Source organism: Leopardus geoffroyi, chromosome D3 (genome assembly GCF_018350155.1).
Source record: "Leopardus geoffroyi isolate Oge1 chromosome D3, O.geoffroyi_Oge1_pat1.0, whole genome shotgun sequence".
NCBI classification, from domain to species: Eukaryota; Metazoa; Chordata; class Mammalia; order Carnivora; family Felidae; genus Leopardus; species Leopardus geoffroyi.
Window position 1 is genome coordinate 8885440 of NC_059339.1, and position 26455 is coordinate 8911894.

A 26455-nucleotide genomic window follows, 5' to 3' on the forward strand; every position below is an offset into this window, starting at 1 on the left:
ATAATATAACAGAAAGTGAATTTAGAACAATAGTCATAAAATTAATCGCTGGGCTTGAAAACAGTATAGAGGACAGCAGAGAATCTCTTGCTACAGAGATCAAGGGACTAAGGAACAGTCACGAGGAGCTGAAAAACGCTTTAAATGAAATGCAAAACAAAATGGAAACCACCACAGCTCGGATTGAAGAGGCAGAGGAGAGAATAGGTGAACTAGAAGATAAAGTTATGGAAAAAGAGGAAGCTGAGAGAAAGAGAGATAAAAAAAATCCAGGAGTATGAGGGGAAAATTAGAGAACTAAGTGATACACTAAAAAGAAATAATATACGCATAATTGGTATCCCAGAGGAGGAAGAGAGAGGGAAAGGTGCTGAAGGGGTACTTGAAGAAATAATAGCTGAGAACTTCCCTGAACTGGGGAAGGAAAAAGGCATTGAAATCCAAGAGGCACAGAGAACTCCCTTCAGACGGAACTTGAATCGATCTTCTGCACGACATATCATAGTGAAACTGGCAAAATACAAGGATAAAGAGAAAATTCTGAAAGCAGCAAGGGGTAAACGTGCCCTCACATATAAAGGGAGACCTATAAGACTCGTGACTGATCTCTCTTTTGAAACTTGGCAGGCCAGAAAGAATTGGCACGAGATTTTCAGTGTGCTAGACAGAAAAAATATGCAGCCGAGAATCCTTTATCCAGCAAGTCTGTCATTTAGAATAGAAGGAGAGATAAAGGTCTTCCCAAACAAACAAAAACTGAAGGAATTTGTCACCACTAAACCAGCCCTACAAGAGATCCTAAGGGGGACCCTGTGAGACAAAATACCAGAGACATCACTACAAGCATAAAACATACAGACATCACAATGACTCTAAACCCGTATCTTTCTATAATAACACTGAATGTAAATGGATTAAATGCGCCAACCAAAAGACATAGGGTATCAGAATGGATAAAAAAACAAGACCCATCTATTTGCTGTCTACAAGAGACTCATTTTAGACCTGAGGACACCTTTAGATTGAGAGTGAGGGGATGGAGAACTATTTATCATGCTACTGGAAGCCAAAAGAAAGCTGGAGTGGCCATACTTATATCAGACAAACTAGACCTTAAAGGCTGTAACAAGAGATGAAGAAGGACATTATATAATAGTTACAGGGTCTATTCATCAGGAAGAGCTAACAATTTTAAATGTCTATGCGCCGAATACCGGAGCCCCCAAATATATAAAACAACTACTCATAAACATAAGCAACCTTATTGATAAGAATGTGGTAATTGCAGGGGACTTTAACACCCCACTTACAGAAATGGATAGATCATCTAGACACACGGTCAGTAAAGAAACAAGGGCCCTGAATGAGACATTGGATCAGATGGACTTGACAGATATATTTAGAACTCTGCATCCCAAAGCAACAGAATATACTTTCTTCTCGAGTGCACATGGAACATTCTCCAAGATAGATCATATACTGGGTCACAAAACAGCCCTTCATAAGTTTACCAGAATTGAAATTATACCATGCATACTTTCAGACCACAATGCTATGAAGCTTGAAATCAACCACAGAAAAAGTCTGGAAAACCTCCAAAAGCATGGAGGTTAAAGAACACCCTACTAACGAATGAGTGGGTCAACCAGGCAATTAGAGAAGAAATTAAAAAATATATGGAAACAAATGAAAATGAAAACACCACAATCCAAACGCTTTGGGACGCAGCGAAGGCAGTCCTGAGAGGAAAATACATTGCAATCCAGGCCTATCTCAAGAAACAAGAAAAATCCCAAATACAAAATCTAACAGCACACCTAAAGTAAATAGAAGCAGAACAGCAAAGGCAGCCTAAACCCAGCAGAAGAAGAGAAATAATAAAGATCAGAGCAGAAATAAACAATATAGAGTCTAAAAAAACTGTAGAGCAGATCAACGAAACCAAGAGTTGGTTTTTTGAAAAAATAAACAAAATTGACAAACCTCTAGCCAGGCTTCTCAAAAAGAAAAGGGAGATGACCCAAATAGATAAAATCATGAATGAAAATGGAATTATTACAACCAATCCCTCAGAGATACAAACAATTATCAGGGAATACTATGAAAAATTATATGCCAACAAATTGGACAACCTGGAAGAAATGGACAAATTCCTGAACACCCACACTCTTCCAAAACTCAATCAGGAGGAAATGGAAAGCTTGAACAGACCCATAACCAGCGAAGAAATTGAATCGGTTATCAAAAATCTCCCAACAAATAAGAGTCCAGGCCCAGATGGCTTCCCAGGGGAGTTCTACCAGACGTTTAAAGCAGAGATAATACCTATCCTTCTCAAGCTATTCCAAGAAATAGAAAGGGAAGGAAAACTTCCAGACTCATTCTATGAAGCCAGTATTACTTTGATTCCTAAACCAGACAGAGACCCAGTAAAAAAAGAGAACTACCGGCCAATATCCCTGATGAATATGGATGCAAAAATTCTCAATAAGATACTAGCAAATCGAATTCAACGGCATATAAAAAGAATTATTCACCATGATCAAGTGGGATTCATTCCTGGGATGCAGGGCTGGTTCAACATTCGCAAATCAATCAACGTGATACATCACATTAACAAAAAAAAAGAGAAGAACCATATGATCCTGTCAATCGATGCAGAAAAGGCCTTTGACAAAATCCAGCACCCTTTCTTAATAAAAACCCTTGAGAAAGTCGGGATAGAAGGAACATACTTAAAGATCATAAAAGCCATTTATGAAAAGCCCACAGCTAACATCATCCTCAACGGGGAAAAACTGAGAGCTTTTTCCCTGAGATCAGGAACACGACAGGGATGCCCACTCTCACCGCTGTTGTTTAACATAGTGCTGGAAGTTCTAGCATCAGCAATCAGACAACAAAAGGAAATCAAAGGCATCAAAATTGGCAAAGATGAAATCAAGCTTTCGCTTTTTGCAGATGACATGATATTATACATGGAAAATCCGATAGACTCCACCAAAAGTCTGCTAGAACTGATACATGAATTCAGCAAAGTTGCAGGATACAAAATCAATGTACAGAAATCAGTTGCATTCTTATACACTAACAATGAAGCAACAGAAAGACAAATAAAGAAACTGATCCCATTCACAATTGCACCAAGAAGCATAAAATACCTAGGAATAAATCTAACCAAAGATGTAAAGGATCTGTATGCTGAAAACTATAGAAAGCTTATGAAGGTAATTGAAGAAGATTTAAAGAAATGGAAAGACATTCCCTGCTCATGGATTGGAAAAATAAATATTGTCAAAATGTCAATACTACCCAAAGCTATCTACACATTCAATGCAATCCCAATCAAAATTGCACCTGCATTCTTCTCGAAACTAGAACAAGCAATCCTAAAATTCATATGGAACCACAAAAGGCCCCGAATAGCCAAAGGAATTTTGAAGAAGAAGACCAAAGCAGGAGGCATCACAATCCCAGACTTTAGCCTCTACTACAAAGCTGTCATCATCAAGACAGCATGGTATTGGCACAAAAACAGACACATAGACCAATGGAATAGAATAGAAACCCCAGAACTAGACCCAAAAACGTATGGCCAACTCATCTTTGACAAAGCAGGAAAGAACATCCAATGGAAAAAAGACAGCCTCTTTAACAAATGGTGCTGGGAGAACTGGACAGCAACATGCAGAAGGTTGAAACTAGACCACTTTCTCACACCATTCACAAAAATAAACTCAAAATGGATAAAGGACCTGAATGTGAGACAGGAAACCATCAAAACCTTAGAGGAGGAAGCAGGAAAAAACCTCTCTGACCTCAGCCGTAGCAATCTCTTACTCGACACATCCCCAAAGGCAAGGGAATTAAAAGCAAAAGTGAATTACTGGGACCTTATGAAGATAAAAAGCTTCTGCACAGCAAAGGAAACAACCAACAAAACTAAAAGGCAACCAACGGAATGGGAAAAGATATTCGCAAATGACATATCGGACAAAGGGCTAGTATCCAAAATCTATAAAGAGCTCACCAAACTCCACACCCGAAAAACAAATAACCCAGTGAAGAAATGGGCAGAAAACATGAATAGACACTTCTCTAAAGAAGACATCCGGATGGCCAACAGGCACATGAAAAGATGTTCAGCGTCGCTCCTTATCAGGGAAATACAAATCAAAACCACACTCAGGTATCACCTCACGCCAGTCAGAGTGGCCAAAATGAACAAATCAGGAGACTATAGATGCTGGAGAGGATGTGGAGAAACGGGAACCCTCTTGCACTGTTGGTGGGAATGCAAATTGGTGCAGCCGCTCTGGAAAGCAGTGTGGAGGTTCCTCAGAAAATTAAAAATAGACCTACCCTATGACCCAGCAATAGCACTGCTAGGAATTTATCCAAGGGATACAGGAGTACTGATGCATAGGGGCACTTGTACCCCAATGTTCATAGCAGCACTCTCAACAATAGCCAAACTATGGAAAGAGCCTAAATGTCCATCAATTGATAAATGGATAAAGAAATTGTGGTTTATATACACAATGGAATACTACGTGGCAATGAGAAAAAATGAAATATGGCCTTTTGTAGCAACGTGGATGGAACTGGAGAGTGTGATGCTGAGTGAAATAAGCCATACAGAGAAAGACAGATACCATATGGTTTCACTCTTATGTGGATCCTGAGAAACTTAACAGGAACCCATGGGGGAGGGGGAGGAAAAAAGAAAAAAGAGGTTAGAGTGGGAGACAGCCAAAGCATAAGAGACTCTTAAAAACTGAGAACAAACTGAGGGTTGATGGGGGATGGGAGGGAGGGGAGGGTGGGTGATGGGTATTGAGGAGGGCACCTTTTGGGATGAGCACTGGGTGTTGTATGGAAACCAATTTGACAATAAATTTCATATAATAAAAAAAAAATAATAATAAAAAAATAAATGGATCCTACAGCAAAATAAATAAATAAATAAATAAAATAAAAAAAAATAAAAATCTTGGAATTTCTGGAAAAATAAAAATAAAAAAAAATAAAAAAAAAATAAAAATTATTAGTTGCTAACATTTGAAAATCGGGATATTCCACATGGGAATCGGGATTCCGGTTTCTCTCGGGAAATCCGATCAGACGACTCCGGCCCGCACTTCGGCGCGAGGTTGAGGTCCATGGGCTCAACATCCACCGAGACCCGCTGGGTCCGATTTGCGCCTGCGCCCAGCCCTGCGGGCCTTGGAGCTTTCGGCCTCCGGTGTAGGCGCTTCGCCGCTGCCCTCAGGTGGCCGTCTGCAGTATTGCATGGAAGGTCTTTGAACGCAGAGGTTTGAAGGATGGAAGGATGATGGTCCGTTTGGGACCTGGGAGTGGGCAGGACGCTGATTCTTTTTTTCTAGGAGACAGCACCTTACTAGCCCCGGTAGGATGACAGGGACGGACCATAGCAGAGGGATGTGAGGACGCTAGTCGGAAACTGACCCGATGAGGAAATGGTTACTGAACAAAACCGACCTCGATCTTTCCCCTTCACCGTGATGGTACCCCCTCTCTAAGATACACAGCCTGTCTCTGGCCTGGGCGCGAGTATGTCTGATGAAGGATGAGCAAGTCCCTGATCTGCCTGGGCTTCAGTTTCCCCATTTGTAGAATGATGTGTGAACGACGACAGTAGCTTCTGAGCTTTTCTTTGAAGTTACAGAACTGTGTGCCTTTTGGGGCTTAGCAGAGCTGCAAATTCCTGTTGAATAAGTCCTGAAAACACTTTGTTTCTAAAGAAAATACTTAATATTTAAAAAATCTTATAAGAGAAGGATATGCTTGCTCATTATAGAAAATTTGGAAACTACCTAAGGATTGAATTTTTTAAACCATCCATTATCCCATTCCTGAGAGACAATCATTGTTGCTATTTTGATCTATTTCCTTCTGATTTATTTTTGGGGGGGGGGTGATGCTTTTAAACCTAACATAGTGATTATTATATAGTATATATAGATTCATGTATTCTGATTGAAAAAAAGTGTTCTTTTGGTTATTTTTTCATTCAGCAAGTATTTATTGAGCACTTACTATGTGCCAGACACTATTCTAGACCCTGGTTATGGGACAGAGAACAAAACAACTAAAAGGCTCTGCCCTCATGGAGCTTCTATTCTGGCTGAGAAACAGACAATGAACAACAAGCCTACTAAATACATTAATTATAGGGTAGGGGCGCCTGGGTGGATCAAAGAGTCCAACTCTTGATTTTGGCTCAGGTCATGATCCCATGGTTTCGTGTGTTCGAGCCCCATTCAGGCTCTGTGCACTGGCCTGCCATGCAGAGCCTGCCTGGCATTCTTCCTGTCTCCCTGACTCTCTGCCCCTTCCCCTCTCACACTCTGTCTCTCTTAACTAAATAAACTTTTAAAAATTATAGGATATATTAGAAAATGAGAAGTGGTGTGGATAAAAAGATGAAGTACAGCAGGTAAAGGGGGGGCGGTTCTGGAGCCAAGTGAGGGCATGGGAAGTTGCGAAGTGAAGTTTGAGCAGACTTGCAGGAATAAGCTATGTAGATCTCTGGGGGATGAATATTCCAGGCAGAGGAAACAACAAGTGCAAAGGTCCTGAGGTAGGAAAGATGCCCATTTACAATACCAGGATCATTCTAGACAGTTCACACTGTTTCGAAAACTTTTCCCCCCAAGTTCACCATAGAACCCTCCAACATCTTCTATGTTCTTTTTAATGGCTTCTGGGGACCCGGGAATCTCTGTGTAGAATCATAAGAAACTTCTTAAAAATGCAATCCCCAAGTTCTATCCTATACCTACAAACCTAGATTCTCTGAAAATGGGCCAGGAATCTTCATTTTAAACCATATTTTTAGAAAAAAAATATTAAAAACATTTTTGAGACCCATTGCCCCCATGATATGAATACTATCTTTGATTTAACTCATCCACTATCAGTAGACATTTAAGTTGTCTCTAACTGGGGGCCATTCTTTTCTTTTCCTTTTTAATGTTTATTTATTTTTGAGAGAGACAGAACATGAGTGGGGGAGGGGCAGACAGAGAGGGAGACACAGAATCCGAAGCAGGCTCCAGGCTCTGAGCTGTCAGCACAGAGCCCGATGTAGGGCCTTGAATCCACGAACCGTGAGATCATGACCTGAGCCGAAGTCAACAGCTTGAACGACTGAGCCACCCAGGCGCCCCTAATTGGGGGCCATTCTTGAGTAATAACCTGACAGACAACCTTGAACAGCCACTTTGCCCACATGTCCTACTATTTCCATGGGACAGATTCCTAGAGATGAAATTATTCAAAAGGTAGCCTTTTATATTTAGACACACTCTTCTAACATAGGGGTTCTTGAATCTGGTCCCTGGATCAACAGTAGCAGCAGCTCCTGGGAACTTTCGAGAAATGCACAGTCTTGGGCCCCACCCAGACCTACCGAACCAGAACCTCTGGGAGAGGGGCCCAGCAATCTGTGTTTTCACGAACCTCCAGATGATTCTGATTCATGCTGGAGTTTGATAACCTCTGCTCTGGAGCTGCCTTTACGTTACATCCATTACAGTAGCCACAAGCCACCCATGGCAATGTAAGTTTAAATTAAGTAAAATTAAGGTTTTAGTTCCTCCGTGGCACTACCACACTTCAAGTGCTCAATACCCACAAGTGGCTAGTGGCTGCAGGACTGGGTGTTGCAGAGAGAACATTGCCACCATCACGGTTCTATTGACTGCTGTTCTAGACAGTTCTTCAGAACGGATGAACCACCCTCCCTCCCACGCCCTCATCCTTCTAATTAAGAAACATCAGGGGCGCCTGGGTGGCTCAGTCGGTTAAGCGTCCGACTTCGGCTCAGGTCATGATCTCGCGATTTGTGAGTTCGAGCCCCGCGTCGGGCTCTGTGCGGACAGCTCAGAGGCTGTAGCCTGCTTCCAATTCTGTGTCTCCCTCTCTCTCTGACCCTCCTCCGCTCACACTCTGTCTCTCTCTGTCTCAAAAATAAATAAAACATTAAAAAGAAACATCAGAAAGAACCTCCATGGGCATAAGTGGGGCCCAGGAGTTTGGGGGCTCCTTGAAACAGATAATTTAGATCCTCATCATCGTCTCAAGGCACAGGCATGGTTTCAGGTGTGGTGGGGAGGGGAGCACGCACTTGTCCTTATGGTCTGGTTCTCTCGTGAGCAGAATGAGATCATCCTCTTGCAATCCCAGCAGAAATCATCCCATGATGACAACTGCTCTGTCCTGAGACAGATGGAGGTAAGATCACGGTGGGGAGGGAGGGACGTGGGAGTCTCTATTGTCTGTCGTCATGCAGCCTGTCAGGCGGCCCTCAGGAGGAGTATGATATCTGCCCCATGAGACTGAACTGGCCTGGCTCATGTCTTGACATGTCCTGACCCTTTGTCATGGGCAGCCTCTGCTACAGATATGCCTGTAGAATTTTGTCCCTTATAGGCCCTTTGTCTGCTTTAAAGACTCCCGGACTTCAGGGAGCATAGCCCAGGCACTTGTGCCTATAATTTCATCCCAGACTGGCAAATTCCAGACAGAGCTCTGCCTCAGTAACTTTTTTCTCTCTCCCCCTTGTCCTGGCTGTGGCCTGTTGTCAATAACAGTTATCGTTTGTTGAGCATTTACTATGTACCAGGTACTGGGCTAAGTGCTTTGCGTGTATTATCTCATTTAATCCTCACAACAGCCCTGTGGGTTAGGTGCTGTGGTCTCTACATTTTACAGATGAGAAACTGAGACTCAGAGAGGTAAAGTCATTTGACTAATACCTTGGAGCTGGGATGCTGTATTTGAGCTTTGCATTGTATTTAGTTGCCAATCACCAGGAACCAAAGCAGCAATGGCCTAAGCAAGGTAGAAGTATTTATTTTGTTAAATACATTTGGAGATAGGTACTTCAGGTCATGATGTCATCAGTAACCCAGGCTCCTCCTGTTTGCCATCTTCAGCGTGTGGCTTATTTTCCCAGGGATGCCTCATGGTTGTATTGTGACTGCTGATGATCCAGACGTCACTTATATGTTCCATTCAGGAAGAAAGTGGGGGAGGCAAAAATATCGTTCCCATTACCTTAAAAGTTATTTCTGTGAAGACTCAGCCAGTGACTTCTGCACTTACATCTTGCTGGCCATCCCTATTGCAAAGGAGGGTTGGAAATATAATTTTCAGCTGGGCACATTGCCGCCCCAAATACAATCAGGAGTGTGTTATTAAGGCGTAAGGGGAGAATAGATAGCAAACACCTGACAAAGATATGAACCCAGAGAGTTTGCACAGCCCTGTTGTAATCCAACAGTCCCTGACCCAGGAACTGCAGTCCTGGATCATTTTCCTTTCCTTCTTTGTGGCGTATTTTCTTTGTTGGCATCCGTCTGGTTAGACAGGGATGGCAGTGCCATTCTCCAATGGGCCACTGGGGGGCAGCAAAGCACAAGGCACCATTCTGCGGCTCTGGCTCAGAGAGGCCTGTCTCAGGAGCCCAGATATGGGGAGTGACGCTTCAGGCAGGGTCCAAGTCCAAGCAGACCCTCCTCAAGCTGAGCACATGATTGGGGCCCCACGTCCCCAGTGGCTCACGGCCACCCAGTGTCGTCCAGATGCTTCCTTGGGGTTGGGACTGGTGAGGCTCTGCACCTCTGGGTTTTGAAGGCCTAAAGAGGGGCACCTTGGGGAGGCCGACCAGGCAGCCTCCAGCGTCTCCCCCACGTCTGAAGTCTTTTCATCCTGTGTTCCCTTGGCTGCAGCATGACTTCTGGGGGCCTCAGTTCAAAGCAAATACTCCAAGCAGGAGAATTTGTCTTAATAACAATGGAATCACAAGGGCCTTTTTTTCCCTTACCCCCTGCTGAAGGTCATTTCCCTAAGCTCTATTCCTGGAGACTTTCCTCACATCTTCCCTTTCATCCTCTCCTGCCCCTCTGAGAGAAGTGGGAGCACCTGCCCCTTAACGGGAGGGTTTTTTGCGTGGGAGTTAAGCAACCAGGACCCGGGAACAAACGCTTGGGTATGACTCTCAGAAAAGTCACTTTCCTAGCTGTGTGACTTTGAGAAACTGACTTAACCTCTCTGAGCCTCTGTTTTCTCACCTTTAATATGGAGATAGTAATCATCTTCACTCCAGTGGACTGTGAAGTTTGAGGTAAGTCATGCATGTACACACGTGGCAGAGCAGAGAATTTTGAGTGCAGCTATCATTGTTGTTCATGATGTAAATCAGTAAAACCTCACAATCACCTCACCTTGGTACTAAATAATTGCTCAAGAAATGAACCCAGGGTCAGGTACGCAGACCACTCCATACAAGGAAGCTAAACACAAGTTCGCCTTTCTTCTCTGACCTCTGATGTTCTGTTTTCCTCACCTGAAATCTGTAGCAGTTGTGAGGCTGTGTTGAGATGATGTGTAAGGTGCTGGACACATGTTATCACAGCCACATCAGGCTTTGTGTTTGTTTGACCACGTGATCTCCTAACATGCCTCTAGAATGAGAGGGCAGCTCTTGCTGTCATATGGGGAAACTCAGCCCTGGGAGCCGGGACAGAGGAAGCTGCCCGGTGTGATGGTTGAGTGACAGTTCGGATCTTGGCTTCCCTCTCCTGGTTGTGTGCTTCAGAGCCTCAGTTTCCTCACCTGGAAAATGGGGGTATGGATAGGACGGACCCCTTGGGATTGTTATTTGGGACGAGGCAGGAGCCACAGGGAATGGGCAGTCCTCACTGGGCCCAGTTCACCTTAGCAAGCTGAGAGCTCAGAGGGAGAGTCAGGAAGTGACTGGAAGCTCTCAACCCAAGAGCAGGGATTCTCAGCCCAGGGTTGCAAGTCAGATTCACCTCGGATGCCCAGGCCGCATGCCAGACCAAACCATCTGAACCTCTGAGGCTGGGGTCAGGGCAGCAGATGTTTTGAAGGTCCCGAGTGAAAGTAACGTGAAGCCAAGATTGCGACCCAATGGACTCACAGGGGTTCTCAGACTTTACCGTGCATCAGAATCACCTGGAGTTTCATTAAAACACACATTGCCAGGCCCACCCCCAGAGCCTCTGATTCAGGGTCTGGAGTGGAGCCCAAGAATTTGCGTTTCTAGCAAGTTCCCTGATGAAGCTGATGCTCCTGGTCGCCCAGGGACCCCACTTCGAGAACCACTGGACCAGAGCAATGTGTATTAACCAGTGAGTGGTAAAATCAGTTTGTTGGATTGAACCAGCCTTCAAAAATAATGAAACAGAACAATAGAAAATATGAGAACACACAATAAGAATATTGATCTGTGAAGCATTTATGTCATTTGATTAGATAATCTATTTAAACACGCACCCATACCCGTATGTATATTTACATTGTATACTATGAATTAGGCTTCATTGTAAAATGTACTCCTTTCTGTGGGCCACAGTTTTAAAAAATGAATCACCAGCTTTTAAAAAATATTGTAATCCTGTACACATGTAGACACATGTACATACATGTAGGTGAAACAAAACTTAGATTTAACAATATTTACCCTCATTACCTGCAGTGTATATTAGTATTTTCTTTTCCTTTCTTTTCTGTTCTATTTACTTTCTTTAGAATGCTGATTAAGGCTTAGTACGTTGATTTTGTATCCCCTCAGAGGTCTGAAAATCTGTAGTTCAGAGGCTCTGGTTTCAGAGGGTCCCAAACCCCCATCCCCACTGACAGTCCTTATGGGTGGGCGGAGCCCAGGGTGCAGCCTGGCTGATCTTGGGTGGGAATTGGGGTCTGTCACCAGGAGAAACTGAAGAAGACCACGGAGGAGGCAGACATGTATGAGAACAGCTACAAGGAAATCAGCAAGACCTTGGAGTATCTCAAGAACTCGGTGGAGAGTCTGTTTAAAAAGATAAATTGTGATGCCACCAAGATCCTGGGGCACTTAGGGGAGACAGGGAAAATCAATGACACCAACCTTCCACAGTACTTTGGTGAGTCAAGGGGGTGGGGGGCTCGTTGGGCCTTTAAGAACTATTTCCAGAACTTTCTGTGAGCAGTCACAAGGACTTGTTCTTTGGGTGGCATTGAGCCTGGTGATGAAACGTGGGCTGTAACGCCAGCCTGCCTGGGCTCCAATCCTGGTTCTACTCTTACTAGCTGTGTCCTCCCCCCCCCCAACCCAAAATGAGGAGTAAACTAATATCTACCTCATAAGGTTGTTGGGAAGTTTAAATAAATTAATAGTTTTTAGAGTAAAGCTATATGATCGTATTAATAGATGCAGAAAAAGCACTTGACAAATTCAACATCCATTCAGATAAGAACTCTTAGCAAACTAGAGCTGGAAGGAAACTCTCTTAACTTTGAACGGTATCTACAAAACACAGCTAACCTCACGCTTAAGGGTAAAAAACTGAATGTTTTTCCTCTAAGATCAGGAACAAGGCAAGAGTGTCTGCTCTTGTTGTTCCTATTCAGTATCATCGTGGTGGTCCTAAACAATGCAGTAAGGCAAGAAAATTGAAAAGCATACGGATCGGAAAGGAAGAAATAAAGTGCTCAGAGCAGTGCTTGGCCTGTAGCAAATGCCTGTCAACTAGAACACACATTTCTAGCCACAGGCCCTTAGCTCAGGATAGAGAAGGAGGGATGTACCTCCAGAGATCATCACAATTTGGAGCGAATGGCTTGCTTTTAGAATAATACCTAAGGTTCTTAATACGCTCCGTGTTTGGGGATTTCCCAATCACCCCCTCATGCCAGGTTCAGTGATTTGCTAGGAGGGCTCACAGACTCAGCCTATAGTGGCACTCTGGGCTTTATTTGCTGTAGCAAAAGGATCAAAGCAAAATCAGCAAGAGGAAAACGGGCATGGGGTGAAGTCTGGAGGAAGCCAGGAGCAAGCTTCCAAGGGTTCCTCATCCAGAGGGGTCACACAGGATGATGCACTTAGTTCCCCCAGCATTGAGTTGTGATGACATAAGTGAAATGTTACCAACCAGGCGAGCTCATTAGAGAGGCTGTGCCCAGGGTTTTGAAAAAAATAAAGCAGTTACTTAGCATAAACATGTTTTATACATACAGGTTAGGGGCACTGAGCCTCTATTATCATTTAGTGAGGATAGGAACCTTCCTGAAATCCAAGTTCCCTGATGCCAGCCTCAAGCCAACCTGGCAAGCTGGTCTTTCAGGGGAGAGTAATCAGGACTGCTCTGTTAACTCTTTCCTGCCCACACCCTATCACGTCTACACAGCCTGGCCCCTGCTCACATTTGTCATGTCCTCGTGTCCTGCTCTCTCACAAGTCACACTATTCTATGGATTCTTCCAACCCTCCCCTCAACACATTCCCGCCTCAGGGCCTTTGCACAAGCTGAGTTCCTTCTCATTCTCAGATCTCAGTTTAAATGTCCTCTCCCTAGCCGGGCTTCCCTCCACTGCCTCATCTGAGACTGGTGTCCCCTCCACACACGCTATTGTTCCCATTCATGGCAGTCCTTTTATGTAACATCCATCCAGTTTGTTTCCATGTACAAGTAGCTCTCACTCTGAATCTATGAAGTTTTCGAGATCTGATAGCAAATGCCAGATGCAAATATTTTTGGTATCTGATTTTCAGAAAGAATGGCAACAGTACAGGTAGCACGAGGTTTATTTAAAACATTCTCCAGATCCAGGAGTTACTGAGTCTAGATAACAAGCATCTGGAAAGCAAGGGAAGCGTGTGCTTTTCTGTTTACCTGTCGCATTTGTCCTTTTGTCCGTCTTCCTCCTATACACTGAAGCTTATGAGCTTCCTCGGGCCGAGATCGCATCTTTGTTTTTACTGTTGTTGTTTTGTTTCTCCTCCATGCATCGCAGCATCCAGCTGTGTGCCTGGCATGGTAGGCATCCAAAACTCATTGGTAGAGTGGGTGGTTGAACACACAACTCCAGTGAATGCACAGGGCTCTGACACACAGCAGGATAGGGGAGCTCCCCTGGACTAGACAGGTCAGAAAAACATTCCTGCAGGTGGCAGAGGCCTGACCCAAGTCTCAAAACGCCAGTAGGGGTTATTCAGGGAGAGGTGTATGGAAAGGCATTCTAGGCAGAAGGAATAGCATGAGCGCAGGTCTGGAAGCCTGGGACAGAGCGTGCAGGGGAAAAATCAGTAGTTTAAGAGGCTGCCTGTGGCTCCCAATTGTTAGTGTAACCCACTGTTTCTCAACCGTCTTTTCATTATTGCCTCCTAAGGAGTCTTTTTAGATATTCTTTTCCTAATTGTCCTCCTCATGAAATTTTAACACTGTAGATATAAGCTATAGTTGTTTATGTTCTGTATGTATATGTTTTATGTTATAAAGTCAGATTTTTTTTTTTTTTTGCGTCTCAAAAACCAAATATTGCCCTCTTGCGGATAGTGCCCTCTGGAGAATGCACGGTGTAACCCAAGAGAAAGCCCTCATCCTTAGAGGTGCACATGTCCCCACTCTCTGTTCTTTCCCTTCTTCTCCAGCCTACAGGGGGGTGGGGGCACCACCCCCAATTCCTGGGAACCAGGTCTCTTGGCTGCCATCTTGGTTCTGATTGATTTTCTTCCAGCCATCATTGAGGAGAAGACCAATGACCTCCTGCTGCTGGAGTCCTACAAACGGATCCTGGATATGGAAGGGGCAGAGACCGAGATGCCACCGCCCTTCATCAACCCTTTCTGGGGTGGCTCTTCCCTCCTCAAGCCTACAGAACCCATCAAAGTCATCCCCCCGGTGCTTGGGGCTGACCCCTTCAGCGACAGGTTGGATGAAGGTGAGTTCTCTTTCTCCCCCGATCTGCACAGGTTGCTAGGAGACCTGTGCCAGAGAGAGTCTGCAGTGCTGAGCCTCAGTTTCCCTTTATGAGTCTCGTAGGCCCATCCGTTCCGTTGGGTTCCATCATGGCTGTGGTCCCTTGACTTGTTTTGCCTGGGGATGCTTCCCTCTACAGTGCAATGACCTAGCCACAGATCCTGAAGTTTAGTGATCCTGGATATTTTTTTCAATCACTACTTTGTGACCATTTAAAATGAACCTTAAAATGCTTAAGTTTACAAATTGGCAACTTGCAGACACACAAGATTCCCTAGGCCCATCTCTCACCCTGACCTTATGCCCCTGAGTCTTTCTCCACCCATGGCCGTTCTTGCCCCACCCCAACCGTGTCCTGCAACCTCATGGTTGAGGCAGCTGCGGCTTGGTTCCCTGGAAGCCAGATGCCTAACTGTGGCCCCTGTGGCCAGGTTGTCAATCTTCCCTCCTGACACTCCCCTCACCCGGGGAAGCAGCCCTTCTCTCTGGGGGCGGGGAGAAAATTGGCCCCGCCTGGGTTTTGGAGGGCAGTTTGGCCACATGTGTGGCAAGCCTGGGACACAGATACACCTGTGAAGCCCGTCGTCTCGCCTGTGCAGATTGGTCCTTCAAGAAACATTTATTCAAGGTTCAAGGATGAAAGTAGGGCCATGTTCACTGCAGCCCCGAACTGGGCACTACTGAAACGCTCACCCATTGGAGACTTGTTACGTGAATTACGGGTCACCCATCTGTGCAACAGGCTTACTGTGCAGACACAGACAAGAGTGCAGTGGGTCACTATAAACTCTCCCTCTCTCTCTCTCTCTGTCTCTCTGTCTCTTTCTCTCTCTCTCTCTTTCACACACACACACACACACACACACACACACTCTCAAACTTATAATTTATATATAAATTATATATGTGTAATGATATATGGATTATAGGATATAATCCTATATCCTATAGTATCCAGGGAACTTTGAGCCATGTCTGGAGATATTTTTGGTTGTCACACCTGGGAGGTAAGGGGTACTGCTGGCATCTAGTGGCCAGGGAAGCTGCTAGAAATCCTACAAAGCACAAGACAGCCCTTGACAACCCCGATGTATAATAGGGAAAGAACTGTGTATAATGAGAGAGGAGGAGGAGGAGGAGGAGGGAGGGAGGTTGAGAGGGAAGGAAGGAGGACGGGGTCTTGATTATGCATACAAAAACAAAGGATCTATAGGCTGACTTGTGGTGGGTGTTTCTCGAGGTGGTGATTTACAGACGTTTGCCTTTCTAAGTTAAACAATTCTGTATTGTTTAAATTGCTCTATCCAATGGTCCTGAGAAACTTTAGTAATTAGAGAAAACTAGATTAAAAAAAAAAAAGCTGCCACATCTCTCTAAGCAGGGCTTCAAGCGTGCAGGTGTGTCAGATGGAGGGGGAGGAGTGAGGAAGGATCACCAACACACACACACACACACACACACACACACACACACACACACATACACCCCTCCAGTTTGATTGAATCGGGGCAACTGAAACTTGGCAGGAGTGAAAGCTGGGTCTGGTGTTACTCACCTTTGCACACCTTCCCTTTGCCCTTTGATTCCTAAAAGAGGAGGGTGGCAGGGCACAGATGCTGGTAATGCTACCCTCACCCAGTCAGGAACTTGCGGATGATGGCTTCACTTCCGCTCAAGGGAATGTTGATTAACACTGGGTTCTCTTAGCCCGTTAGTCTCTGTGGCTCATATGTATGAATTAGAAGAGGCACTCTGGACAGGTTAATTAAGGTGCCCCTTCTGTATAGACATGATTTGGCAATTAAGTCGGGTGAGGGCTGGATTTCAGCCCATCCATTCACCTGTCTCCACTAGATATCTTTGTTCAGTCTACATCCTGAACAACAGCACATGGTGGCCCCGTCTCCTTGATATTAAACTAAACTCAACTTCACATACTCCTCTGGGAGAAAAAAACAGTTATCATCTGGGCATCCCTGTGCGGTATATCTCTGCCGATGCGCCTCCTCCCTGAACCTCGAGAATATTCAACTCCACCCCCAGCACTGTGGAGGGACCCCAAATCAGGCTTGGACAACCATGCCTTGGGCATCCATGAACGGGGCAGAGAGGCACCGTCCCTGGGAGGGAAGCTCCCCACCCCCACCCCTTGCTGGGTTTGGTTTCCGGACTCCTCACGCGAGTCCTGTCTTTGATGCAGTGGACCAGCCCCTGGACCACAGCAGCCTTCGGCAGCTCGTGCTCAGCAACTACACTGCGAAAGAGTTTCGAAACAGGGACTTACACTGAGGCAGCATCCTGGAAAGGGGGGATGATCTGAGGCCCAAGAAGTTATGGTCTGAGGTGGAGGGGGCTACATTTGTACCAGAGAGAATAAATGTTTTGTTCTTTAACCTCAGTGTCTCCCCACACTCATTACTAAGAGACTAGATTAGGGTGCTGGGAGCCACTGTGGGACACGGAGGCACGGGGACACAGGAGGCAAGAGTTATATGAGGTCACCACGGCTCCCGAGCGCCCCCTGAGATGGCGCTCCTTTATCTGAAATTAGAAATTAGCCTCTTACAGTTAACAGATATGAGTTTTTGCTAAATTAGCCGTATTCTTAGCATGAACGTGAGGCCTCTTCCTCTTAATTTATCATGGGGCCTGGCTGAGCACATCTATGGGAGAAACATTCCGATGTAATGTTTCCTAACGGAAAGGATGTCATGGGCGCTAGGCTCTACCGATGCTTGAACTCTCTGCGAGAAAGGGCCGTGGTCCTCTAGTTACCATTCCAATAAATTGTGGCCCTTGGCAGAAGTATTCCTAAGTGGCTGTGAAGGTCTGTTTCCAATAAAGAGTCACTAGGATTCAATAATAATGACAGCAGGGACATCACTCGCTCATACCCTGCCTTCACGGGAACTAGCAAAGGACCTTCCTCACTCAAGGCACGTCTGTCAGAGAAACACCACGAACACACACACAACCTCCTATTTATTTGAACACAGCTTCCGGGTGGATTTCCATCTGTAGGACGTGTGGCCACGTAGTATCTTGCAACCACTGGGGCTGCAAAGACGATGGAGGTGGATGATGAAGCAGCCACACAGCTAACAGGCCAGGAGCGGGGACGGCGGCATTACTGGGCAAAGTGAGAGGAGGGCAGGGACCACCTCCCCACCAAAGACAAGCCCGGGGTTGGCTGATGAGCCCCTCTCAGTCCTTCTCTTCTCCGTGGGTGATGATGTGCACCAGGTTCTTATAGTCCAAATTGCCAGTCACATCAGGGGGGAAGGCAGCGAACATCTGGTCCATCTGCAAAGAACCAGCAACACATGCTGAGGGGGACAGGAGGGCAAGTGAGAGAGGAGGGTCCCAGAGCAGAGGCAGTAGGGGTGCGGTGGACATGGGGACACGACACTCGGGTCCCCCTCCGGGAAGGCCTTGTTGCTCAGCTGCCGTGGAGAGCTGCCAGCCCCAGGGTCACGGTCCACCTGGGGCAGCCCACGGCCGACTGATCAATGTGAGGCCTAACGTGGGAACTCTTCGAAGGGTATTCTGGCTCCAGGGCTCCCTGCGGGGCAGGGGGTGGGGAGCCAACACACTCTCAGGGCCTGAATTGAAGTTCGGCCTCTCCCTCCACGCCTCCCTGCTTCCTTGCCCTCCCTTGCTCTTCTGCAAGGCTGACCCCAAGGGCCACCCTATAGGGATGTTCCTGGGAATCCAGCCTGCCGCAGGTAAAGCAGGGATCGCAGACTCGGGTTGCAAAGGAGCTAGGCAGGCTCTGCAGGGGAGCAGGGGGGCTGGTGGGGACTGTGGGGAAACGCAGACACACAAGCTACCTCCAGAGGTGCCCATGGCTCAGAGCCGGCTGTGGGGGCAGGGGGGGCAGACTGAGGGAACTTAGTCTTTGAGGGAAACTAGAAATCTAGGCTTTTAATGTGCGATTTCCACATTTAGAAAGTATCAGCTAGTTATTTTTAAAAATACTACAAATATTTTTAGTACTAAAGATCCTAATTTAGGCTAATAATAGCTAACGCTTTATATTGTGCTTTCCACATGCTTCAGCATTTCACATGTATCAACCTGTTTAATCCTCACAGCACGCTACGAGGAAAGTTTTATTACTGCCCACTATACAGATGAGGAGAGTGAGGCACAGTGAGGTCAAAGAGCTTGTCCAAACCCCCCAGGCTGGTGGGAGGTCAAGGCAGGCTCTTTTAACTGCATGGGTTTGGTTTGGGGGGAGAATCTAAATAAAAATTTTAGTGAAATGTGAAACCTGTTGAAATCAACCCTGAGAAGGGGCTATTTTAAATAGATTCAGGTTCATTAATAATATCGACAGGGCCATTGCTTATTGATACAGGACTTTTGATGAATTAGCAGCGAAAGTGCCCCTTCTTCAAGGCACATTACTGCCCCCTGCCAAAAAAAGTCATATATACTGTTTTCTTAAAAAAAAGAATTATATCAAGACACTTTACTGCCATCTGCTGGACGACGGTTGCAATAAATATATACTTCACAATATATTTTATGAGTAGGGCATCCAGGAGAATTGTGCAGTGCAGAACCTTCATGACAGTACGTGGTACCCTGCAGGTCACCCTCACTCCATCAGGAAATTGGTGCTCTAACCAGCACCAGGTCTCTAACCAGGCCTCCCTAGACCTGGAGTCAGACAGACCTGGGTTGGAATCCAGGCCCCAGCATTTACCATTAGTGTTGTCCTTTTAGGCCTATGACTAACTTCCCTGGGCCTCAGTTTCCCCATCTATAAAATGACAATAATGCTGGTAGTCCCTACCTCATAGTGTGATTGAGAGAACGAAATGAGATAGGGGCTCAGTAGCAGGTTCTCTCTCAGTGTGGGGCCAGGGGTGTTTTAGAAAAGAGGGTGACACGGGAGCTGGGGTGCAGTGTGTGTCCGAGGGGCTGTTACCTCCTCTTTGGAAAATCTCTCTGCCTGTGTGGTCAGCATCTCCCGAACGCTGCAAAAAGAGAACAGCGGGTGTTGGCACCAGGTGTGTGTGTGGGCGGCAGGGAACCCCCACGTCCTCCCCCACAGATCCCACTCACTAATCAGCCTTGAGCACCCCTTTGCCTTCGGGGTCAAACACTTTGAATGCGTTGAGAATGGTCTCCTCGGGGTCTGCCCCTGAAACAGAAAGCAGGGTTGAATCATGCTATGGGTGGCTGGAAAACCCACGGTACCCCAGGAGGCAGGGCCCAACTCCCCTTCAAAGATGGAGGGGCCGGAGCAAGGCTGGTTTGCTTGGAGGAAAGGCCCTGCCTTCCTCTGAGCACTGAACCTTGGTAATCAGAAAGAGTGGGCTGAGAATCCAGTCATTGCTGAGCAAACCCAAGGTCAAAAGTGGATCTAGATTCAGAAAGACTGGGATTCGAATCCTGACTCCAGCATTTGCTAGCTGTGTGGCCACAAGCAAGTGGCTTTCCATCTCTGAGCCTTAGGGGATAAAACAGAACCTACCTCCTAGATGGCAAATGAGGTCATGGATCCCAAGTGTGTAGCATGGGGTCTGGCTCAGGCTAAGCCTCAGAGCAATGTTAGCTGTTGCTTTTATCCTCCCCACCCCCAATGTTACTCCTCCTTCACCTTCTGCCAACACCCGTATGCCCTCCTAGTGCTTTAATTCATGCCCAAAGATGAAGACACGTAAAGATACACACACACAGGTGCACAAATGCAGATGCACATACACCCAGACAGACACACACACACATGAGCTTACCCTTAAGTTTCTCCCCAAACATCGTTAGGAACACAGTAAAGTTAATTGGACCTGGAGCTTCCTTGAGCATTTCATCAATTTCTTCATTCTTCACATTCACACGCCCTAGGGCAGGAGATAGATACACACTCAGAGCCCCCCGCGCTAGGGCAGAAACAGCTGTCAGGACCCTGGCATTTGCCCGCCTGATGCCGCTTCATGGAATCTAGTCTAAGGGACAAGCAGAGATGGAGTGGGCGGAGCCAAAGAGTCCCATGAGAAGATGTTCTCCACAGTGTTATTTATAATAGCCAGACAGCTGGACACAGCCCAAACATCCAACGTGGGGAGGGGTTAGCTATTTTTTATAATAGTGTCTTCAGAACCTCCAACATTTTAAACAGATATTTTAACTTTTTACTGAAATGGGAAATGTTCCTATTACAAATGGTCCCTTCTCAGTGGGAGGTGGGACACAGATCAGAATCACCATGAAGGGAACTTTTTCCTTGAAGGGCTGCAACCCACACACCCTTGGAGATTCTCATAGATTCTGTGCTAGCCTCTGCCACGAGACCAAATAGCACCTTTGTGCAAATTTTTAAAAGTCACCCCTTCTTAAGATAATTTATGTTTTAAATATAAAAATCTACAGTGGCCACAAGCATGAATAGTAATCTGTCGAACTGTGTAGTGCGCAACCTGCTCAGCTGTTCATGGTGGCCCTGAGTTCTGGGAGTAGGAGTGGAGGGGGGTGAGTGGTGGCAGGGTGGACGTGTGTATTTTGAAAAATCTCCATACACTCATGCTTACACTACTGAGATGTTAAATTTAAAAAGCTGGCTCCCAAATAGAAGAATTCCAACCTCAAAACAACAACAACAACAAAAATTCCACAAAAAAAACAAATGTACCTAGAAAAGACTGAGAGGCGGAAATGTTACAGTGGAATGTGACCTAATGGCTAATGTTTTTTGTTTTATACTTTTCTGAGTTTCTCAAATTTTCTATTGTGAGCTGGCATTGCATTCAAAATCACAGAAAAAAAACAAGTCAGTTTAAAAGAGAAATGAAAGATATGTGAAGACACTCAAAGCCTAAACACTTCTTTGCTTTTCCTCTGAAGTTTGTCTTAAAGGCCAACCATGATTGAGCTCTTTCTTTGAAAAATGATAAGCTCTTGACCTTTTCAGTGGCCCCACTTTCCACTCCTCAGGAGGGTGGGGTGAGGAGACCCTCCTGCAGGCCTAGAGGGGGGACATACCAAGAGCAGCAAACGTGTCCCTCAAATCATTCTTGTCGATGAAGCCATCCCTGTTCTGGTCCATGATGGTGAAGGCCTGTGGAAGGGGGCAGTTGGCTGGTCAGCCCAGGAGAAGTTGAGTGGACGAGACCAAGAGATCAGGCTGTGGACTGGGGGAAATGGGGTTCTGGGATTCAGGAGCACCGAAGGACATTAGATCAAGGGTCAAAGACTGGAAACTGGCTGTTCCTCAAAATGTTAGGCATAGCGTTACCATATGATGCAGCAGTTGTACCGCTGGGCATCTGCCCAAGAGAACTGAAAAATCTGTCCACGTGGAAACCTGTGCCTGAATGTCCACAGCAGCACTATTTACAATGGCCCAAACCTGGAAACAGCCCACATGTCCATCAACTGGTGGATGGTTACACAGAATGTGTTCTAGCCATGTGATGGATTACTCCTCAGCAATAAAAAGGAAGGGGATCCTGACGCCAGCTACGGCCCAGATGAGCCCTGACACATGACGCTGTATGAAACAAGGGGTAAAAGGCCACATACTGTACGATGTGCTTCTACAAAATGCCCAGGACAGGCAAATTTGTAGGAGCTGAGAATAGATCAGCGGTGGCCAGAGGTGGGGGTGGGGGGGGGTGGGGGGTGGTGGCAGAAGGGAAGAGGTAGTGACTGCTGGTTGGTGTGAGGTTTCTTTATGGGGTGATAGAAATGTTGGGAAGTTAGTGATGATGGCTGCATAGTTCTGTGACTATAGGAAATAACCACTGAATTGTACACGTAGTTTTAAAAAGGTGAATTGAAGGTGTGTGAATTATATCTCTATGAAGTCGTTCTTTAAAAAATCAAGTTAGGGGCGCCTGGGTGGCTTAGTCGGTTAAGCATTCAACTCTTGATTTCCACTCAGGTCAAGATCTCATGGTTCTTGAGTTCAAGCCCCACGTCCAGCTCTGTGCTAACAGTGCAGAGCCTGCTTGGGATTCTGCCTCCCTAACTCTCTGCCCCTCCCCCATGCACACACACTCTCTCTCTCAAAAATAAACAAACAAATATTTGATTAAAAACTAAAAATAAAAAAATAAAATAAAAAATCAAGTTAATACCTGGGGTCTCATCAGCGGCCCGCCTCCCCTCACCAAAGCCCAGTTATCTATAAAATGGGGCCAGCTATCTTTCCCAGGTGGCTCCCACGGAGACGCCAAGAGCTTTGTAAATGCCCAGGTATTTTACAAATGACTTATCATCTCCATGTTTTTTGAGTTCTTTGTTGCTGGTTCCTGAAAGTATTTGCACCCACTCCCCACACCCCACACCCAGCAACTGATCTCATTCTGGAGATTGGGGCAGGGTGAGAGGGAAGGGAGGGGAAGGTGACGATTTCAAATATGACAGAAATATGACAGAGTTCAGATATGACATTTCATCGTGGGAGTTCTTCTTTCCCGGGTGGCGTAGGGGACACGACACTCCTGTGATCTAAGGGCAAAAGGTGTTAAGGGTTTGTGTACCATTTGGAAGTCCCGAATGGTTTCGCCTTTGATACAGGACACACTGGCCTCTTCAACATCTCTTTCTCTGAAGGCCCAGGTGGGAGTGTGGATGACTCAGTGTGAGCCACGGGGACTGCTGGAAAATTCATTGAGAGTCTATCCTTCCAAGCCTGCGGGCAGTGGCTTAATTCGGCCTAATTGGTACTTAGGTTTATTTAATAAGGCGCACTCCCATTGAATGTGACAGGGTTTCAACTTTGCTCGTGTTCGACAATGGACGGCTATAGAATTGAAAATCTAAGAGATGCTCTTTTCATCTCTCAGTTTGGCAGAAATAATATTTTTAGACTCTTAATACCCAATGTTGATGGAGATGTGGGGGGAAAGGCACTTTTTCCTTTTGGGGCTGCTGGGAGTCGGTATTTGTACCACATTTCTGGAGGGCCAATGCTTCTAGCTGTTTTCAGTTCCTTTTTTAAAGTTCTTTGACCCAACAGTTCTGCTTTTAGGAATTTACCCCAAGGAAACCAGCAAAGATGTGTTATTTATAATGGTAGAGCATTCTAAGCACATGTAACATCCAACCATGGGAAGCGGTTTCAGTAAATTGATAGAAAATGTGGATGCAGAATTGCTCAAGGAAAAATAGCAAAATAATTTAAAAGTATATACATGTAATTCGAAAAGTGACTTGAAGGGCGAATATTAAAACGCTAACTGATTATTTCTGGGTCATAGAATTGTAGATCATTTTTATGTTCTTCTTTGTGTTTTTCTGAAAATTTCCCCCAACATTTTCAACAAGAAATACGCTTTACTTTTAGATTGGCAAAAATTATTAAAAATAATTTCCTTAAACGGTTCATGCACATGTTGAGACTGAATTTGGGGTTGTTTGGATGATAAAAACCTCTAACCACTAGGTCCCTGCAGGGAACGTGGAACGAGGGAACGTCCTCTTTGACAGGTGGGAATCTCCATCCGGGCGTATGATTCAACAGCTGCACCCACCTCCTTAAATTCCTGGATCTGGGTCTGTTCAAACATAGAGAACACGTTGGAATTGGCACCTTCTGCTCTCTTCTTGGCTTTCTTAGGTGCCTGCAGGGGGTGGGGGGGGGGGAAGCATTAATTAAAAGAGTCAGAAGCTGGGAGTCGGGTCCCATCTCTGGGTGAGCCTCAGCTGCTCATCTGTGAAATGGGGGTTTGACGCCCATTCTCATCTCAAAAATGGTGATACTGGAGGGATAAGAGGACCCAGAATCCACCCTGATTCTGGTGGATCCTCAGAGACAGAGGGTTTGCAGCACCACCTTTGCAAACCAGGGGAGGGTACGTCTCTGGGGAAGGAGGTAACACTTTCAGATCAGCCCCGGCGGGATCCAGCTGCCTCTGTTGCAATGCATTTCACAAAAAAAAAAGTTCAGTAATGCGCAGAAGGAGAATTGATTGGAGAGGGAAAACGTCAGGCTCACTAAACCATGAGGAATGCGGAGATGAAATGACACTTTCTCAGGGTGTTAAAACCCACTGCTCCCCCTCCCCAGTTCTCCTTTGATCCAAATGGCAGTGAAATATCCTTTCTAAATGTTCTGTCCTTGCACACACAAACAGTGAAGAGAAGAGCAAATTAACATTTGTCTCCACCCCGCTTCTCTCTGACTTTAAATAGTTAGAGCAAACGCTCGAACACTATACATATACATACATGATTTCATGTAGTCCTCTTGTCAAGTAGGGGCTATGATTACTGTAGCTATTTGACTGGGGAGTCAACTGGGGCTCAGAGAGGTTGGGTCACTTGCCCAAGGTCACACAGGCACAAAAAGGCAGGACCAGAGTTGCACTTGGGCAGTCTGACTCCAGAGTCTGCGCCCCTAACCATTCTCCTCCACTGGCCTTGATTTGGGGGCTTCCTGCTTTGGGAGGGGGACGCCTAACCCAACAACATGGGGAGAAAGGTTTTAAATTTGCAAGTTCAAAAGGTGAAAACAAAAAGATTCTTTTCCCCAGCTGCCTGAACAAGAGAAAAGAATTACAATTTGATCCTTAAAAGCGTTCAATCCCATTTTGCAAGCCCTGGGAGTTATTGATTCCTCGAGAGGTCAGTAGACAAGCCATAAAAAAGCCAACTCTCTTATTTTGTTTTTGCGAGTCCCTGGGAGCTGCTGTTATTTGTGGCTTATCGGGGCATTGATTGGGGTTCCTCTGTGCGCACACAGCAAGCGCTGCTTTTTCCACCAGGGGCTGGGGCCCTCATAAGCCAGCTTTCTGCCCCTCCCCTCTGCCCTCTGCTTGTAGGTGGTGTTTCCTCCCCCCTTCCACAGCATCACACCTCAAGGAGCCCTCGCTACTCACCATGGTAGAAGGGACACAGCACTGCTCCCCCAGAAGAATCCTACAGGCTGCCCCGCTCTCCTCGGCCCGGGAACAATAAATACTTCCTCCCCACGTTTAAAAATAACCCCATGACCACTTTTGGCAGTAATAGGTGAGGCGGACACCACCTAAAGGCCCCCCCATCCCATGCCGTTCTTCTGAAGTAAGGGGAGCTCACTCGCCACTCAGTGACACATGAGACCCAAAAAGGCATTCAAGGTTAAAGAGGCAGGCGGCTGGGTCACAGGGAGAGATGCTGCACACTTTCGGCAGCACTTGGGCGGGAGACACTTGTGCTTGTCAATTTTGAGAAAGAAAACAGCAGAGAGAGAGGAGACCCTTATGATTCTCTAACAGGATCAGGGTCCCACCCCAGGGCCTTTGCACCTGCAAAGGGAGGTTGGGTCCCTCTGCCTGGAGAGTTTTTCCATCAGACATCTGCGAGGCACTCTCCCTCCCCTCCCTCAGATCTTTGCTTAAATATCACCTTCTCTGTGAGACCTCACCACCATCCTTTTTCAAATAGCCACTCACCCTCTGGCCTCCAGAACCCCTTCTCTGCTTTGTTTTTCTGCATAGCACTGATCACTTCCTGACATACTGTAATTCACATATTTTTTGTGTGTTCGGTGTCAGTGAACAGTCAGCTCAGAAAAGCAGGGTCCTTTTTGGTTTTCCTCACTGGCTCCTAGCTGGTGACTGGCACACAGCAGCTGCTCAATGAATACTTGTTGATTGAAGAAGTAACAACCTTCACTTACCGAGCGCTTGCTATGTGCCAAGTCCCATGTACACGTGTCTCATGCTCAT

The 26455-nt window shown here is 46.0% G+C and overlaps 2 protein-coding genes across 5 annotated transcripts in view; one reads left to right on the forward strand and one right to left on the reverse strand.

Moving 5' to 3' along the window:
• The window catches only part of CCDC63 (coiled-coil domain containing 63), a 52816-nt gene extending 34851 nt beyond the window's left edge, over nucleotides 1-17965 (forward strand). For 3 of the 4 annotated variants that reach the window (XM_045457313.1, XM_045457315.1, XM_045457312.1), the window contains 4 exons: nucleotides 8185-8259; nucleotides 11765-11957; nucleotides 14551-14754; nucleotides 16993-17965. In XM_045457313.1, coding sequence (XP_045313269.1) covers nucleotides 8185-8259; nucleotides 11765-11957; nucleotides 14551-14754; nucleotides 16993-17081 — 561 coding nt within the window. In that variant the 3' untranslated portion in view covers nucleotides 17082-17965. The remainder of the gene's footprint in view (nucleotides 1-8184; nucleotides 8260-11764; nucleotides 11958-14550; nucleotides 14755-16992) is intronic. The other variant, XM_045457316.1, reaches the window with a different exon arrangement.
• On the reverse strand, nucleotides 17758-25755 carry MYL2 (myosin light chain 2). The gene is made up of 7 exons (XM_045457317.1): nucleotides 25625-25755; nucleotides 24278-24367; nucleotides 21783-21858; nucleotides 20540-20644; nucleotides 19866-19944; nucleotides 19729-19777; nucleotides 17758-18095 (listed from the first exon to the last, which is right to left on the reverse strand). The coding sequence occupies exons 1-7, from the start codon at nucleotides 25625-25627 to the stop codon at nucleotides 17997-17999; spliced, it is 501 nt and encodes a 166-aa protein (XP_045313273.1). The 5' UTR covers nucleotides 25628-25755; the 3' UTR covers nucleotides 17758-17996.
• Nucleotides 25756-26455: the final 700 nt, after the last annotated feature.